This window comes from Meriones unguiculatus, chromosome X, assembly GCF_030254825.1.
Source record: "Meriones unguiculatus strain TT.TT164.6M chromosome X, Bangor_MerUng_6.1, whole genome shotgun sequence".
Classification (NCBI taxonomy): Eukaryota; Metazoa; Chordata; class Mammalia; order Rodentia; family Muridae; genus Meriones; species Meriones unguiculatus.
The window spans coordinates 96,657,274-96,674,837 of NC_083369.1; the positions used below are offsets into that span (position 1 = coordinate 96,657,274).

Sequence of the window (17,564 nt, forward strand, 5' to 3'; positions counted from 1 at the left end):
CTGAAGGGCTGGGTTTGTGCATAGATATTGTTTAAATTTGGTTCTGTTGTGGGATATATTGTTTTTTCCATCTATGGTGATTGAAAGTTTTGCTGGGTATAGTAGTCTGGCCTGGCACCTGTGTCTCTTATGGTTTGCAAGATGTCTGTCCAGGCCCTTCTGGCTTTTATGGTCTCTTCTGATAAGTCAGGTGTGATTCTGACTGGTTTGTCATTATATGTTACTTGGTCTTTTTCCCGTGCTGCTTTTAATATTTTTCTTTGTTCTGTAGATTTAGTGTTTTGATTATTATGTGGTGGAAGGATTTTATTTTCTGGTCTAATCTTTCGGTGTTCTGTAGGAAAAAAATACAGAGGAAAAATTATGACCAGTATGGCAGGCCACCTAACCTTCAATTATTAACAAGCTTTCTTTTTGCAACAATAGGATGGTATAGGTATAACCCTGGAAAAGTATACAGTATGTACTTAGCTGGCTGAGTGCTTTCCGTGGTTGAATTTCAGGGTTTGGGAACATATGTCCATGGCAGCAAACTGCTGGAAGGTGGAGACAATGTTCATCACCTGCACTCTACAGCAATTACATTTTGGGGAGAAGAGGATTAACAGCGACTCATTGCAGTGTCTGATGAAGCAGATGACAGAGAGGCTCTTGTATGAGGCACTTTTCTGTCTTTGTTTTTCAGTTGTTTCCTCATTCTGTCGATGGTTGCAACTTCAGACTTCAAACACATGTAGCGTTTTCTGATTTCCTGTAGTTTTTCTTGGAGAAAAGAGATTCTCTCTGTACTGTTCATATTATCTAATTCATTGAGTTGGAAGCTCCACTTATATGTCTTAGGGAATGAATTTGGGTGCTTTTCTCTGTGCTCCTCTTTCTCTCCATCTTTGATGTGAGGTGAGATTCTTGCACGAGAACGAGGCAGCTTCTGTGACTTGGGCAGACTAAGGCGCTTCACTGGTGTGCATTTGCTTGAGCTGTCTACAGTGGGATGATCCTCACTGTCATTGCTTTGTCCTGCTCCTTTCTTTTCACGTTTGGCTGCAGCACTTTTTCGCTTTGAGGTTCGCTTTCGCCTTTTTGCCTTTAATCCACCATTTCGATCCCTTGGCCTTTTCTGACCCTTCCCTCTGCTCTCTCTTCTCTCTTGTACAATTATACTACAGGTACCAGGCGCAACGCTGGCTTCAAACCCGTTTGCTGCTTCCCTCTCACAGAGGCCTTCTTGAGATTTTTCGGCAATGCTATCAACTTCAATGGTTATATCGCTCTCACTCTTTATACTTCGGGACTCGTCTTGGCTGAGAGTAAGTGGCGAAGCTACTGAAAAGTTATGCTGTGCTACAGGAGGTAGGGCAGGCGGAACAGAAACCAGAGAGTTAGACTCGGAACCTTCAACTACCACATCCTCAAGACTGGTCTTATCCTTCTCATCCAAATCATCCAAGTCTACCTCATGGAAAACCAAGGTTTCAGGCACGATCAAAAGCATCACATCCTCCTCTTTGAGTGGAGTGTGGACAGGTTCTTCAGATGGACTGTCCATCTGTTCACTGATTAGTTCTTGGATGCCCTGGTCTGGGTCTGCTCTCAGCGACGGCATCCCTTCATGTTCAATGTGCTGCTCCAAGTGTGAGCCTCTCGTGCCCTCAGCTCCGACGCCATCGTTGGTCCTTTCTTGGGCTGTGCCCGCTGTTGCTTCCATTCCATTCTCAAGTTTTATTTTTTTCTCTGGTGATGTCTGTGCCAGTATTTTCCGTTTCAACTTCTTTTCTTTCTCATATTGGTCGACTTCATCTTCAATAGAAGAAAAGTTTTTAGAGTCTAGTGAAGAAAACTCCAGGATATGGGTGTCCCCATGTGCTTCGCTGCCTGCCTTTTCCTGGCTGAATGATGAAATCTTTATAATTTCTAAGGAAAGGTCTTCGGTCTTGCTCTGCCTTCCCTTTTCTTCAGGAGACTCTTCCACCTGTCTCTTAACTTCTTCTGCTTGATCCACTTCATTTCCAAAGACATGTACTGTTTGATCACTGTCTTCCCCCTCTGCCTTCAGGGCCTCCAAGGGCAGCATCTGAGTCCTGTCGTTTTCTTTTAATATATGTACAGTTTTTGGGTTTTCTTCATCTAGTTTATCATCATTTAAACTTTCACTGTTTTCTAATTCTTCTTTAATATCAGGAGAAAGTTCTTCACTTATCGAGCTCTCCTCCAAAGGGTCTTCTGTTTCACTTTCAGATGAACAAGTGTCTGATTTCCCTTCACTGTTTGACGTCTTTGACAAACTGTATGGCATGTTTGATGAAAAGGTGAATTTTAAAGGAAGTCTTCCCCATTTGGACTTCTGCCTCTCTTCATCCCTCTTCTCATCTTTTTCACTATCTTCTTTACTCTCAACTTTGTTCTTTTGTTTTTTCTTTGGTCCACCTTTCTCCAAGGGCCAGATTATCCTGTCAGCCTTTACCCATTCATCATATCTGACATTCCATCCATAATAATGCACCAAGTACAGAATCTCCCCATCACCCATCTCTGTGTTTTTAATGCGGGCTTCATACATTTTCTGAGTTTCTCCTAGTCCATACTTCACTTCCACTTTGGTTCCTGTCAGGCAGGGCTCTGTGTTGTCTTCATCTTCCTCCCCTTCTGAGTCACATTTGCTTTCAGTTTCTTCCATTTCTTGTCTTTTCTCTTCCTCTTCATCTGACTCTTTCTCAGAATCCTCTTGCTTGTTAATTTTCTTCTCTGTGTGCTCTGATGTACTGTTTCTCCCAAATAGCAGTTCATTTTCTTTTTTCTCTGCTGTTTCATAGTTATCACCGTCATCCTTATTTTCTATATCACCTTTCATGAATTGGTCTTCTATTTTCTCTTCATCTATTTCCTTTTTAATAGAATTTTCATCTTGAACAACTTTCCTTTGCCCTCTTGGAGACTTTAATTCTATGTCTTCTCTGTCACTTTCACTGTTTGAATCAGTATTATTCTCAGGCTCACTCTTCACTTTCATTAATGGCATTTCCTGGTCCACCTTTAGAGCCTCTTCCATTGATTCTTCAAAGTCTTTTTTTTCCACTTTCACTTTTGGTTCATGGTGGTGAATAGTTCTGAACTGAATATTTGCAGAGCGGCAGTACTCCTCAAAACCATAGAGATACTTTCTATAAGCAGTTTTTACATTGTAGGAAACAGCTGAATTCAAAACTGGAATGCCAAGGTCCATATAAATTTGCTTCCATACAACATCACTATCAATATTGTCATATCCCCCCTGATGGTAGACCAGTCTGAAGAGTTTGAAGAGATTGAGGTCTTTATAGTCCAAAACAAGTGGTTTGTTGATGGGAGTGCCTCTGTCTTCCATAAACTTATAAAGCTGTTGGAGAAAGTTGTCCCTCTCTTCAGGATCAGGTTCCTCCTCCGGCTGCTCTTCTTCCTCCTTTTTGGCCTCCTTTTCCTTCTCCTCTTCATTTTCCTCAGCTGGGCACTCCTTATCATCACTGCTGGATGGCTCAAGGATTTCACTTATATCCATTTTCCAGTTATCAGGAATGGTTCTAGCCTTTAGGAAGACACTTGCTCTGCACAGCTCTGGCTTTGCACAGAGCTCAGATTCTGGTAGACTGAGGATGTTTAGTTCCATAATGTCCTTTCTTGCTATAGAGTAAAATTCAGAATCAATAAATGAGCGAACTAAACACTGATCCTTTTTCACTGTGACGTCATCATTGCAACTGGGAGAGAGGACTAAAGCAGGGCAGCATTCACAGCTCTCCGCCATGGACGGCACACTCACAACTTTACCTAACAGTTCTTCGTTGAGACGCCGCTTATCCTCGTCCTCCTCTTCACTGCTTTCTTTTTCCTTCTCATCCTCACTGCTAGGAAGTGAAGACATCCTCTCTCTGTTTGTCGTCTTTGCAATGACTGGCGTTCCAAAATGTTCTGGGTTTGTTAAGGGAAGCTGGTCAAGGGTCTCACTCTCGGCAAAATGTCTTTCCCCTTTCAGGCAAAGCGAGGTACTCCTCAGAGTTTTCTCATTACCATCATCAAACACCATGGTATACCAGCTAGCGTCTGTCAACTTACTGATAATAGCTTCCTGGAAGGATCCATCAATCAGATGTCCTTGTTTCAACAAGAGCTCCAACTCTTATAGGGCCCTTTACTAGATCATCTTGCACCAACTGTGCTGTTATCCTGTTTCTGAAGTGCCTTAACTTTCACCAGCCTTTTCACGGTCTTGATCTTTTACCTCACAAAAGGGTCCATGGTACTTGGCACTGACATCAGTTCCCACTGTTAGGTAAGCAGGCTCATCTGCCACTTTCATCTTGACTGGTGAACTGTGGGGTTCCAGCTTCCAGGGCGCTACTGCGGATGGAGAACGCTGTCAGCTCTCCAGTCTACCACCCCGCTGACCGCCATGGTCCCCTTCCGGGCAGCACCACTCCCGGCAGCACAAGCAGTTCTTTCGCCGGGTTCCCCACTCGCCCCGATTTACTGCCATCTTTCTAAATTTTCTATTTTCAGAGATTTCTCTTTTTAATTTTTAAATTATATTTCTATCTATGAGATCAGTACATTTATTATTAAAATTATACAAATAATTATGTCATTATATAAAATAATCACATCATTAATTATTAATTATTAATATATTGTATAATTAATATAACATAATTAATAATATTAGTTACATAATGATGTAATTATTTGCATATTTATAAATTATATATAATATATAATTTATATATAATGTATAATTATAATTACACAAATAATTATATCATTCTGTCCTTCCTTTTCCTCCTCACAAACCTTTCTATATAATACACCTTCCTCTTTTTTAAATTCTTGTGCTACTTTTCATTAATTATTGTTACATATATACCTATATACATACACACACACACTAAAACTTAATCAGACTGCATATTGTATGAGTATTTTCAAGGCTGTGACTAAGGCTCAGAGAGCATTTTGGAAGAAGGAAGCAAAAAGATTGTAATGGCCAGAAAATCATAGAGTTTGCTGTGAGATTGTGTCTCCTAGGAATATCACCCATAAGTTCTCAAAACACAACTGCCTAAACATGAGCTATAAAAGAAGAACAACAAACAGGCTAAAGTGGATAGGATGAGACCTCAGTCTTATTTAAAGAATTACAGGAAGCTAAGGAATGTGGAGAGTCAAAAAAAAAAAATAGTCCCAAGGGAAGAGTGCACCAATTGATTATCTCATACCAATGGATTATCTCAGATCTAATTATTTTTATTGTTAAGGAAGAGTGTAACAAATGATTATCTCATTCCAGATGGATTTTTTTTTTTTTGCTTTTTTAATGTATTTATTTATGATAAATGGAGGAAATAATGGAGAGAAAGAACATAGGGAAGAAAACAAAAACTATAGAGGTAAGCATAACCAACGGACTACAAGAAATGGAAGAAGATTCCCATCTCCATGACCCAGAAAATATTTTCAACAAAATCAATGAAGAAAATTTCCTCAATTTAAAGCAGAGGCCTATAAGTATACAAGAGTCCTACAGAACACCTAATAAATTTGACCAGCAGAAAATCCTTCCACCACATAATAATCAAAACAGTAAGTATACAGAACAAAGTAAAAATACTAAAAGCTTCAAGGAAAAGACCAAGTAACATATAATGGCAAACCCATTAGAATCACACCTGTCTTCTCAACAGAGACTATGGAAGCTGGAAGGGCCTGGGCAGATATAATGCAAACCCTAAGATATAATACAAGACAGATGTCAGCCCAGGGTACTATACCCAGCAAAACTCTCAGTCATCATAGATGGAGAAAACAAGATATTCAATTACAGAAACAAATTTAAGCAATACCCACAAATCCAGGTTTACCAAAGATAGTAGAAAAAAAAAAAAATACAACTCAGGAAACCTAACTACATTCAGGAAAACACAGGGAAAAATAAACTCATTATAGCAAATCTAAAAGTAGCCAAGCACACAAACACTCTACCACAACCAACATCAAAATCAAAGTATCTAACAGCCACTGGTCATTAATCTCTCTCAACATCAATGGACTTAATTTTTCAATTAAAAAAAACATAGAATAATAGAATGGATGCATAAAAAAAGATCCAACAATCTGTTGCATACAAGAAACATATCTAAGTCACAAAGATAAGCATTACCTGAGAGTAAAAGGATGGAAGAGAGCTTTCCAAGCAAATGGACCCAAGAAGCAAGCAGAAGTAGTAATTCTAATATTTAATAAAATAGACTTTCAACCAAAACTAAATAAAAGAGATGGGGAAGGATACTTCATACTCATCAAAGGAAAATTCAACCAAGAAGACATTACAGTTCTGAACATCTGTGCCCCAAATACAAAGGCACCCACATTTGTAAAAGTTCAATGGCTCTTGTAATAAAGCTCTCTTGCTATTGAATCGAATCGCCTCTTGGTGGTCTCTGAGGGTCCCATGAACCTGGCATTATACTCCAATATAGACCATATATTTGGTCACAAAGAAAGCCTCAACAGATACAAGAAGACTGAAATAGTATCTTGTATCCTATCAGACCACCATGGACTAAAGGTGGATCTCAACAGCAACAGGAATAACGAAAATCCTACATTCACATGAAAACTGAACATCTCCCTACTCAATGACAACTGGGTCAGAGAAGAAATAAAGAAATTAAGAACTTCCTAAAATTCAATGAAAATGAAGGCACATCATACTCAAACATATGAGAAACAATGAAAGCAGTGCTAAAAGGAATGTTAATAGCATAAGTGCCTTCACAAAGAGATTGGAGCCACCCTATACAAGCAACTTAATGGAACACCTAAGTTCCCTAGGGAGGAAAAGCAGAGGTACTCAAGATGAGTATAAGGCTGGAAATGATTAAACACAAAGCTGAAATCAATAAATTAGAAACAAAGAGAAAAATTAAAAGAGTAAAAGAAACCAAGAGGTGGTTTTTGAGAAAATCAACAAGCTAGACAAACCCTTAGCCAAACTAAATAAATGGCAAAAAGACACTATCCAAATCAACATAAATAAGAAAGAAGCATAATAAAAGACACCAAGGAAATCCAAACAATCATTAGGTTTTACTTCAAAGCCTATATGCCATAAAATTTTAAAATATAAATGAAATGGATAATTTTCTTGATAAATTCCACATACCAAAGCTGAATGAAGATCAGCTAAACAAATTAAATATCCTTATAGCATCTAAGGAAATAGAAGCAGTCACCAAAATCTCCCAATAAGAAAAAACTAAAAGCCCAGAGCCAGATAGTTTCAGTGCAGAATTCTACCAGACCTTCAAAGAAGAGCTAATACCGATATTCTTCATACTATTCCACAAAAAAGAAATAGAAGGAACATTACCAAACTCATTCTACGAGGCAACAGTCACCTTGATATCTAAACCACACAAAGACCCAACAAAGAAAGAGAATTTCAGAACAATCTCTCTTATGATCATGTTTGCAAACTTAACCCAAGAACACATCAAAAACCATCCACCATGACCAAATAGGCTTCATCCCATGCATGCAGGGATGGTTCAGTATATGGAAATCCATCCATGCAATCCACCATATAAACAAACTGAAAGAAAAAGAAAACATGATCATCTCCTTAGATGCCAAGAAAACATTTGACAAAATTCAACACTATTCATGTTTAATGTCTTGGAGAAATCAGGAATACAAGGCACATACCCAAACATACTAAAGACAATATACAGCAAGCCTATAGGGATCATCAAATTAAATGGAAAGAATCCGTTTCAATGAAATCAAGAAAACAATGGTGCCCACTCTCTCTGCATCTCTTTGATATGACTGGAAGTCCTAGACAGAACAATAAGATAACTAAAGGAGCTCGTGAAACTGAAAAGCTTCTGTAAAGCAAAAGTCACTGTCAACAGAACAAAATGACAACCTACAGACTGGGAAAGGATCTTCACTAACACTGCATCTGACAGAGGGCTAATAAATATTATACAAAAAACTCAAGACATTAAACTCTAACAAACAAAGTAATCCAATTTAAAAATTGGGAACAAACTAAACAGAATTTTCAACAGAGGAATATTACATGCCTGAGAATCACTTAAAGAAATATTCAACATCTTTGGTCATCAGGACAATGCAAATAAAAACTGAAGTGGAAGTTTCTGGTTTCTTTGAAAACTCAGTTTCGTTATGTGATGTTATGCTCAAGCTGGGCCCAGATATTTGGCTGGAGGCTGGCTTGTGAGAGGGCATGTGATATTTTGCTCTAAACTCTCTCATATGAGGAGCATGACTTTGGCCAGCTGAGAAGATTCATGGGCAGACTCTGAGGAGAGGAGATACATAAAGGCCCACACACAATGAATCATTGCTTTTTGGATTCATAAGGCTTTGCTGATCTTTGTGCTTTGACACAACTTCGCAGAAAAAAAAATGTTCCAGAGAACTTCTCAGGGCAATCCAACTGATTCTTTGCTGGCTTGTGGTGCTGATTCAAGTTACTGCTTGGTGTTGGCCTTTAGAGTGGACTGCTGGTATCCTTACAATTGAATTTGGTAATCCCCTAAAGACCCATAGACCCTAATCACTAGGAAACAGATAAATGAGGTCTACAGCACTTTTCCCTACTCATCTCTTATCTAAGGCCAGGGGAGTTGGAAGAGAGGTAAAGGGGCTTAAGAACTTCATATAAATAGGTTTGATAAAACAATATGACTCTGAGATTCCATCTTACAGTTATTATAATGGCTAATATCAAAACTGAAGAAACAGAACATGCTGGAGAAGATGTATAGAAAGGGAACATTCCTCCATTAGTGGGAGTAGAAATCAGTCTGGTGATTTCTCAGACAATTGGAAAGAGTGCTCCCTTAAGCCTCAGCTATACTGTCCTAGCCATATTACCTGAAACATGCTCCACCATACAACAAGGATAGTTGGTCAACTATGTTCATATCAGCTTTATTCATAGCCAGAATCTGGAAACAACTTAGATATCCCTCAAATGAAGAATGGATTCAGAAATTGTGGTATATTTACACAATGGAATACTACTCAGCTATTAAAAACAAGGAAATCATAAAATTTGCAGGCAAATAAATGGGACTAGAAAAGATCATCCTGGGTGAGGTAACCCAGAACACAAAAGACACAAATGGTATATACTCACTTATAAGCAGATAATAGCCATGTAATGCAGACCTAAAGAAGCTAAATAACAAGAAGGACACTAAAGAGGATGCTTAATTCTCTTTCTCATTTAAAAGAGCAAATAGAATAGACACGGAAAGCTGTTGAAGAGAAGGGACAAGACAGGAGCCTAAGATAGATGTCCTATGAAAGACTCCCCCTAGCAAGGGATTGAAGCAGATACTGTGACTCACAGCCAAACTTTGGGCAGAGTACAGTGAGTCATAGGAAAGATCAGGGGAATAGAAGGACTCAGAGCAGATAGGAGCTACATAAGAAGACCAACAGAGCCAACAAATCTGGGCCCACTGGGGCCTGCAGTTGACTGATGCACCAACTAAAACCCACTCATGGAGAGGACCTAGCCTTCCTGCTCGGATGTAGCCAATAGGCAGCTCAGTCTCCATGTGAGTTCCCTAGTAAGGGAAACAGAAGTTGTTTCTGACATGGACTTCATTGCCTGCTCTTTGATCACTTCCCCCTGGTGGTGGTGGGGTTTTTCCAGGCCACAGAAGATAAGCATGCAGGCAGTATTGATGGGACTTGATAGGCTGGAGTCAGATGGTTGGGGAGGAGGGCTCCCCCTTTCTGGGGAATAAGAGAAAGTGATAAGGGAGAAGAGGAATGGAGGGATGGACCAGGAGGATCTGGGGGAGGGGGCTACAATTGGGGTGTAAAGTGAATAAATTTTAAAAAATTGAAAAGCATGTTTTTAGTTTTTGCTAAAGAGAATCTAACCATATTTTGATGGTAATGCTAACTTATTTTTCTGAGATAGTTTACCTTCTAAGAGTTAATACAAAGATATATATTGTGTAAGTGGCTCTGATTATTGTATTCTATATTGTAATTCTGAGTTTTCTGATTAGAAAACCCTTTCATTAGGAATATAACAAACATTGTTTCTTGATCCATGCACAAAATTTACAACCATACACCTTCACATTCCCTCTTCACATTTGCTTTGCAGTACAATTATAAGCTAGAATTCCTGGTTCATCTAGAATGATTATGACAGTATCTGAAACCATTCTTGAAAGAGTACTCCTATAAAAATGTGGAATATTCTGAGAAGAAATGTAGTTTGGCATGCAAGGGCAATTACTGCCTTTCAAGGATGAAAAACAAAATGACTTTGCTGATGCTGAGTCTGTTTTCAGTAACCTGGGCACTTTCACTGGGATTCCAAAAGGATCATGGTTATGATAATTTAAAAATAATTTGAAAATTTTGGTTGTTATCAAGTTCATAGGAGCAAGAAAAAAATCAACATACGATAGTATGTTAATTCACACTTAAATATACTGGAAATCCACAAAAACCCTTAGGGTTTAAAGTGGAAAGGAAGAGTACAGTTCTTAGAACCTAGAGAGGGGGTCTATAGTAAGAGGTCCATTTTGCAGCTGTAACTTTTGGTAAAAGTTGTAATCAACCTATAGTAAATCCAGGGAAATCAAATTACCCCATCTCATTCTCCATTCATCTTCTTTTTGATAGGCATCTCCCATTAACTGAAGGTAGTCAGAAGCCAGAAGACAAAGGATTTACTGATAGAGTTCAAGAAAATCTATTTCCCATGGTACAGGAATGGTAGTAAAGACCATAGTGAATCAAAGACAAGCAAAGAGAAATAATTAGCACTCAATGAAAACCTCATATTTATGAACAATTCCTTAAATGTGGTTTGTATAGTTTCTTCTGAAATAGCAAGGAAAGTCTCTAAATTCGGAGGGAAATGGTGTAGCACAATCTGAATCATTTTGCAAGTCAGGAAGGACTCTTCTTTTGTGCAGAAAGATAGATGCACTTTATTTCTTCCAAGAAAGCCAGGGCATGAGAAGAAAGCCATGTAAACTTGGTATATCTATCTACTCATACTCTGTGTGGATCTCTTTATATATGCTTGCTAAAATAATTAAGAATGTCTAAGTATATGTGGCTCTGTATGATTTCTTCCTATTTGCTCAAAAAATATCTGACATACTACATTTTCATATTTCCCAAGCACATAAGTAATTCTTGGTATACGCACACTCATCCACTAAACATAGAAAGAGATACTACTTAATTTGGAAAATAAATGCACTATACTTTATTTGATTAATATTCACTCTGGTACAAAATCTTCATAATTAATACTCATTATCATTGAGGCCTTAACAAAATCATGACATGTGTCTTTGGGTACAGAGGGCCTTTTGGCTAGTGACTAGGTGAAGGTCAGAGAGATATCTGAGAATGAAGTAAGGTAGTAGGGAATAACAGTGCTTCAAGAGCTGTTGCCATGGGCTACATCTGTGCAGAGGTTCTATGTTTTCTCCATGCCTGGTGTTTGGTTGGAATATCAGTCTCAGAAAAGACCCCTGGGTCCAGTTTTTTTTTTTTTTCTGTTGCTCTCCTTTTGGAGCTCCTGTCCCCTCCAGGTCTTTCTATCTCCTCCTTCATTCATAAGATTCCCTGCACTCTGCCCAAAGTTCGGTTATGAGTCTCATCATCTGCTTTGATACACTGCTGAGTAGAGTCTTTCAGAGACACCTGTGGTAGGCTCTTATCCTGCTCCCTGTTTTCTCCCTCTTCTAATGTCCATCCTGTTTGCCTTTCTGAGTGAGGATTGATCATCTTACCCAGGGTCCTCCTTCTTGCTTAGCTTCTTTAGGTGTACAGATTTTAGTATGATTATCCTATAATATACGTCTAATATCCACTTATAAGAGAGTATTTACCATGTGTGTCTTTCTGCTTCTGGGATACCTCACTCGGGATGATCTTTTCTAGATCCCACCATTTGCCTGCAAATTTCATGATTTCCTTGTTTTTAATTGCTGAGTAGTATTCCATTGTGTAAATGTACCACAATTTCTGTATCCATTTCTCAGCTGACGGGCATCTGGGTTGTTTCCAGGTTTTTGCTATTACAAATAAAGATGCTACAAACTTCGTTGAGCAAATGTCCTTGTTGTGTGCAGATGTAGCCCATGGCAGCTCAGTATCCAAGTAGGTTCCCTAGTAATGGGAACAGGGGCTGTCTCTGACATGAACTCAGTGGCTGGCTTTTTGATCACCTCTCCCTGGGTGTGTGTGGGGGGGGGGTGGTGCAGCCTTGCCAGGCCCAGAGGAAAATGATGCAGCCAGCCTTGATAAGACCTGATGAGCTAGGGTCAGATAGAAGGGGAGGAGGTCCTCCCCTATCAGGGGACTAGGAAAAAGGCATATGGGGAGAAGAGTGATTGTGGGTGGAACTGGGAGGTGACAAGGAAGGGGACTGCAGTGGGAATACAAAGTGAATAAGTTGTAATAAATAAATATATAAATAAAATTAAATATTTTTTTTAAAAAAAGAATGTTACACACACATGATAGACTCACCATAAAGTAGGTAAGTGGTGAATTGTGAATACTAGTAATTTTGAATTTAAATAAAATAATGTGATATTTTTCGAAGTCACTTGTGTATTTTTTGACTCTTTAAACTTGGGCTTAGAAAGCATCTCCATTGTGATTTGTAACCATAAGCCAACCTCTCTACAGCAATTATTTTGCTGGCAAGTAAGCAAGGCCATAAATCAATAATAACTCTTGCAACCTCAAGACTTATCGATCCTGATGTTTGTCTTCTGTAATGTTCCTGGAAAACCCAATTATTTGGGGAAGTTACCCAAACTAGTTTACCCATTATTCTATATTGGTTTATTAGTAAGAAGTTATGAAAGCATTTTATTGATTTTCTTTTTAAAAATCCCTCTATGTACAATGCGGATACTTCACAATATTTTAGCATATTTGTTAAAATTGGGTAAACAGACAAAAATTCTGTTTAGTATTTATATTTCAGGTAGATTGCAATTTTTAGGATACATGGATTCCACCCATCTTATAGGGTTAGCCACTGGCAGTGATTTGAAGCCAAAGCATGTTTTATTAATGAATCTGCTATTTCCCCAAAATATATAATGTTTGGTGCAGAATAAATAAATATCCGGTAAATATTTTTTTTGAATTAACAAATGAATGAATGAAAACTTGAACATATAAAACCGTGGATTCATAGTCACTGATTTTAATATCTGAAAGTGTAGCTTTATTTTCCTTCCCAGTGTAAATATATTCTTGGATTTATAGGCATATATGAAAGCCTATATTTTATAACTGTGGACTGTCTTCATTGAAAACTTCAGCTGTTTTTTGCTTTGTTATTCATATTTATGTCATTGATAAGACAGAGGTAGTTTTGTGAGGCATAAAAATTTCCTTTTGTGATGACTAAAGAAAGCTATATATTAAAACAATATTTGGTTTGAAGAGGGTTTAAAAGGGACAGAAGTTATCTAGACTTAAGCATAAGTATTTCATAATGTACCGTTTAAAATTAAAATTCCTAGCCATATCTGAATATCTCTTATGTGATTTTTATGCTCAGATGCCATTCAACCAGGTGCTTCTGGCTAGATGTGAATCATGGATAGGCAAATAAGCCAAAACTATGTTAGGAGATACTGCTACCACACTATCAATGGACAGATGACAAGCTCAAAATAATAACTTCCTTAACTTTTGTTTTCTCAACATAAATATCAATAACTACACTATAGCATACCATTTCTAGGAGATTTACAAAAAAATTTATAATGTTCAAGTCCTTCCATTTCATATGATGTTTGAATTCTATTTTATTTTTTTTGAAGTTTCAACATTGATATTACTATTTATTTTATTTTATTATTATTATTATTTTATTAACTCTGTATCCCAACTGTATCCCACTCCCTCATTCGCTCCCAAACCCTCTCTTCCTCCCTCATGTCCTCCCTGCACCTTTCCAAGTCCACTGATTGGGGAGGACCTCCTCCCCTTTCATCTGACCCTGTTTTATCAGGTATCTTCAGGACTGGCTGCAAAGTCCTCCTCTGTGGCCTAGCAGGACTGCTCCTCCCTTGGGGAGTGGGGAGGTCAAAGAACCTGCCATTGAGTTCCTGTCAGAAATAGTCCCTGTTCCCCTTACTATGGAAAACCAATTGGTTACTAAACTACAACAGGCTTCCTCTGAGCAGAGGTTCTAGGCTATATCCATACATGGTACTTGGTGGAGTGTCAGTCTCAGAAAAGACCCCTGTGCCCAGATATATTTGGTCCTTGTGGAGCTCCTACCTTTTCCACGTCATACTAGCTCCCCCTTCTTTCATGTGATTCCCTGTACTCTGCCGAAGGTTTGGTTATGAGTCTCAGCATCTGCTTTGATACACTGCTAGGTACAGTCTTTCAGGGGCCCTCTGCGGTAGGCTCCTGTCCTGTTTCTTGTTTTCTCCTATGTCCAATGCGCCTCCCACTTGTCTTTCTAAGTGAGGATTGATCATCTTACCCCGGGTCCTCTTTCTTGTTTATTTTCTTTCGGTGTATAGATTTCATTACATTTTTCATATCTTATAGGACTATATGAGTGAGTATATATACCATGTGTGTTTTTCTCCTTCTGGGATACCTCACTCAGAATGATCTTTCCTAGATCCCACCATTTGCCTGCAAATTTCATGATTTTCCTCATCAGAAATGAATTCTATTTTAAAGATACTCACACAGCCATCATTAGCAATATTGCTAACATAAGGTTCTAATTTGCACTTCACAAATACTGTTTTCCAAACCTCCCATAACATCTTTACATAATCACTGGCCAATCTGCACTAGCCAGGAACCCGTACTCTACTGTGTCTCTTACTTTTCCTTACATTTATAAACATAACAGCTGTTAGAAAATGCAAACTCATCTTTGTATTAAAAGTAATGGGAAGAGGGACTGCCTCTGACATAATCTGATTGGCCTCCTCTTTGATCACCTCCCCCTGAGGGGGGAGCAGCCTTACCAGGCCACAGAAGATGACAATGCAGCCACTCCTGATGTGATCTGATAGACTAAGATCAGAAGCAAGGAGAAGAGGACCTCCCCTATCAGTGGACTTGGGGGAGGGGCATGCGTGAAGAAGGGGAAGGGTGGGATTGGGAGGGGAGGAGGGAGGGGTTTATTGGGGGATACAAAGTGAATAAGTGTAATTAATAAAAAATAAAAATAATAATAATAAAAAAGTGTTCTACTAAGACCCAAAGCCCAGATCTGAATAAAAGATTCCTAGATTTCTTTTTTTCTTTATTAGTAGTCGCATTTTATTAACTTTGTATCCCAGCTGTATCCCCTTCCCTCATTCCCTCCCAATCACACCTTCCCTCTCTCATCTCCTCCCTGCCCCTTCCCAAGTCCACTGATAGGGAGGACCTCCTCCCCTTTCATCTGACCCTAGCTTATCAGGTTTTTTTCAGGACTGGCTGCAAAGTCCTCCTCTGTGGCCCAGCAGGACTTCTCCTCCCTCGGGGTGGGGTGGGGGAAGGTCAAAGAGCCAGCCATTGAGTTCAAGTCCGAAATAGTCCTTGTTCCCTGTACTAGGGTACCCACTTGGATACTGAGCTACCATGGGCTCCATCTGAGCAAGGTTCTAGGTTATATCCATACATGGTCCTTGGTTGGAGATATAGTCTCACAAAAGACCTCTGTGCCCTGATATATTTGGTCCTTGTGGAGCTCCTGTCCTCTCCAGGTCATATTAACTCCCCCATCTTATCTTAAACTAGGAAACAATGTAAAATGAAGTATGTACTTTATACTTTTATTTGTGAATCTTAAATATATTTTGGAGGGTTAAATTATGTTATAATACCTGATATTTGCAAGACTTTGTAAACATATAAAGTTTGAAGTGATAATATACATTGATTCAATTTTATGAAAATTTCTTTTGAATTCAAAGAAACTGAACTTTTGCTTGGCTGTGGAGCTAAGCAAATTACCTTGAGGTAATTTATGCTTCAGCATGCTATCCTACTGTGTGCCCACACTGTTTAAGTTTGATTTGCCTTCAAAGAACAATGTCACAACCAACGTTGGTTTGCCTCGGATTCTCCATGCAATGAGTAAATATATAGTGTTAGTGTTAAGTATGTATACTTCCATGACCCTGACACAGAGTAACCCATTTTTTTTTCAATGCAGTTTATTCAGGAACCTTGAAAAGTCATCTGACCCTGGGGAAAGCCAGCCCACAGCTTAAATAGCCTCTGGGTAGCCAACCCCAGCGTGCCACGTGGGCAATGCAGATAGGTCCACATACATGGAAGCAAGCCAGATCCTCAGCCTTAGCCAAATGTGGAGTTGTTCGTGACAGAGAGCACTCACCATTGGGAAGGTAGAAGGCGGAAACCAGCTCCATCTTTAAGGCATAGCATTCCGCAGCTCTCTACAGTTCCCCCTTTTTGTTTTAGACGCATCAGGCAAGAGTAGAGGTCTGATCTCTGATATTAGAAATAAATTGGGACTTTGTACTGATGTTCATTTAGGTGTCATCCACCCAAAGAGCATCAGACCCGTCTGAAACCTTTTTCTCAGAGGCGGGACCTGTTTCTTAAATTTATTTATTTTTTAAATTTATTACAATGTGTTCACTTTATAATCCCAGCTGCAATGCCCTTCCATGTTCCCTCCCAATCCTATCCTGTTCCTCTCTTCTCCTTTCATGCCCCTCCCTGAGTTCACTGATAGGGGAGGTCCTCCTCTCCTACCATCTGATCTTAGCCTATCAGGTCTCATCAAGACTGGATGCAGTGTCTTCCTCTGTGGCCTAGTAAGGCTGCTCCCCACTCAGAGGGAGGTGATCAAAGAGCCAGGCATTGACTTCATGTCAGAGACAACTCCAGTTTCCATTACTAGGGGACCCACTTGGAAACTGAGCTGCCACAGGCTACATCTGTGCAGAGGTTCTAAGTTATCTAAATGCATGGTTCTTGTTTGGAGTATCAGTCTCAGAATAGAAAAACCTAGGCCCAGATTTTTTTGGTTCTGTTGTTCCCCTTATGGAGCTACTTTCCCCTTCAGGTCTTTCATATATCCCCTACTTTCATAAAATTCCCTGCACTCTGCTCAAAGTTTGGCTCAAAGTCTCAGCATCTGCTTCCATACCCTGCCGGGTAGTCTTTCAGAGGCCCGCTGTGATAAACTTCTGTCCTGTTCCCTGTTTTCTCTCTCTTCTCATGTCTATCTTATTTGATTTCTGAATGAGGATTGAGCATCTTACCCAGGATACTCCTTCTTGCTTAGCATTTTAAGAGTACAGATTTTAGTATGTTTATCCTATATAATATGTCTAATAGCCACTTGTAAATGAGTATATACCATGTGTGTCTTTCTGTTTCTGGGTCAACTCTCACAAGATGATCTTTTCTAGTTAGTACCATTTGCCTACAAATTTCATGATTTCTTTCTTTTTAATTGCAGAGTAGTATTCCATTGTGCAAATGTACCACAAATT

At 39.1% G+C, this 17,564-nt stretch overlaps 1 protein-coding gene across 1 annotated transcript; it reads right to left on the reverse strand.

Annotated features, from left to right (window-relative positions):
- Nucleotides 1-559: 559 nt before the first annotated feature.
- On the reverse strand, nucleotides 560-4,330 carry LOC110541284 (AT-rich interactive domain-containing protein 4A-like). Its single transcript, XM_060374999.1, is given in 4 exon segments — nucleotides 560-4,114; nucleotides 4,116-4,188; nucleotides 4,190-4,248; nucleotides 4,250-4,330. Coding segments are annotated over 4 exon segments (3,768 nt in total).
- Nucleotides 4,331-17,564: the final 13,234 nt, after the last annotated feature.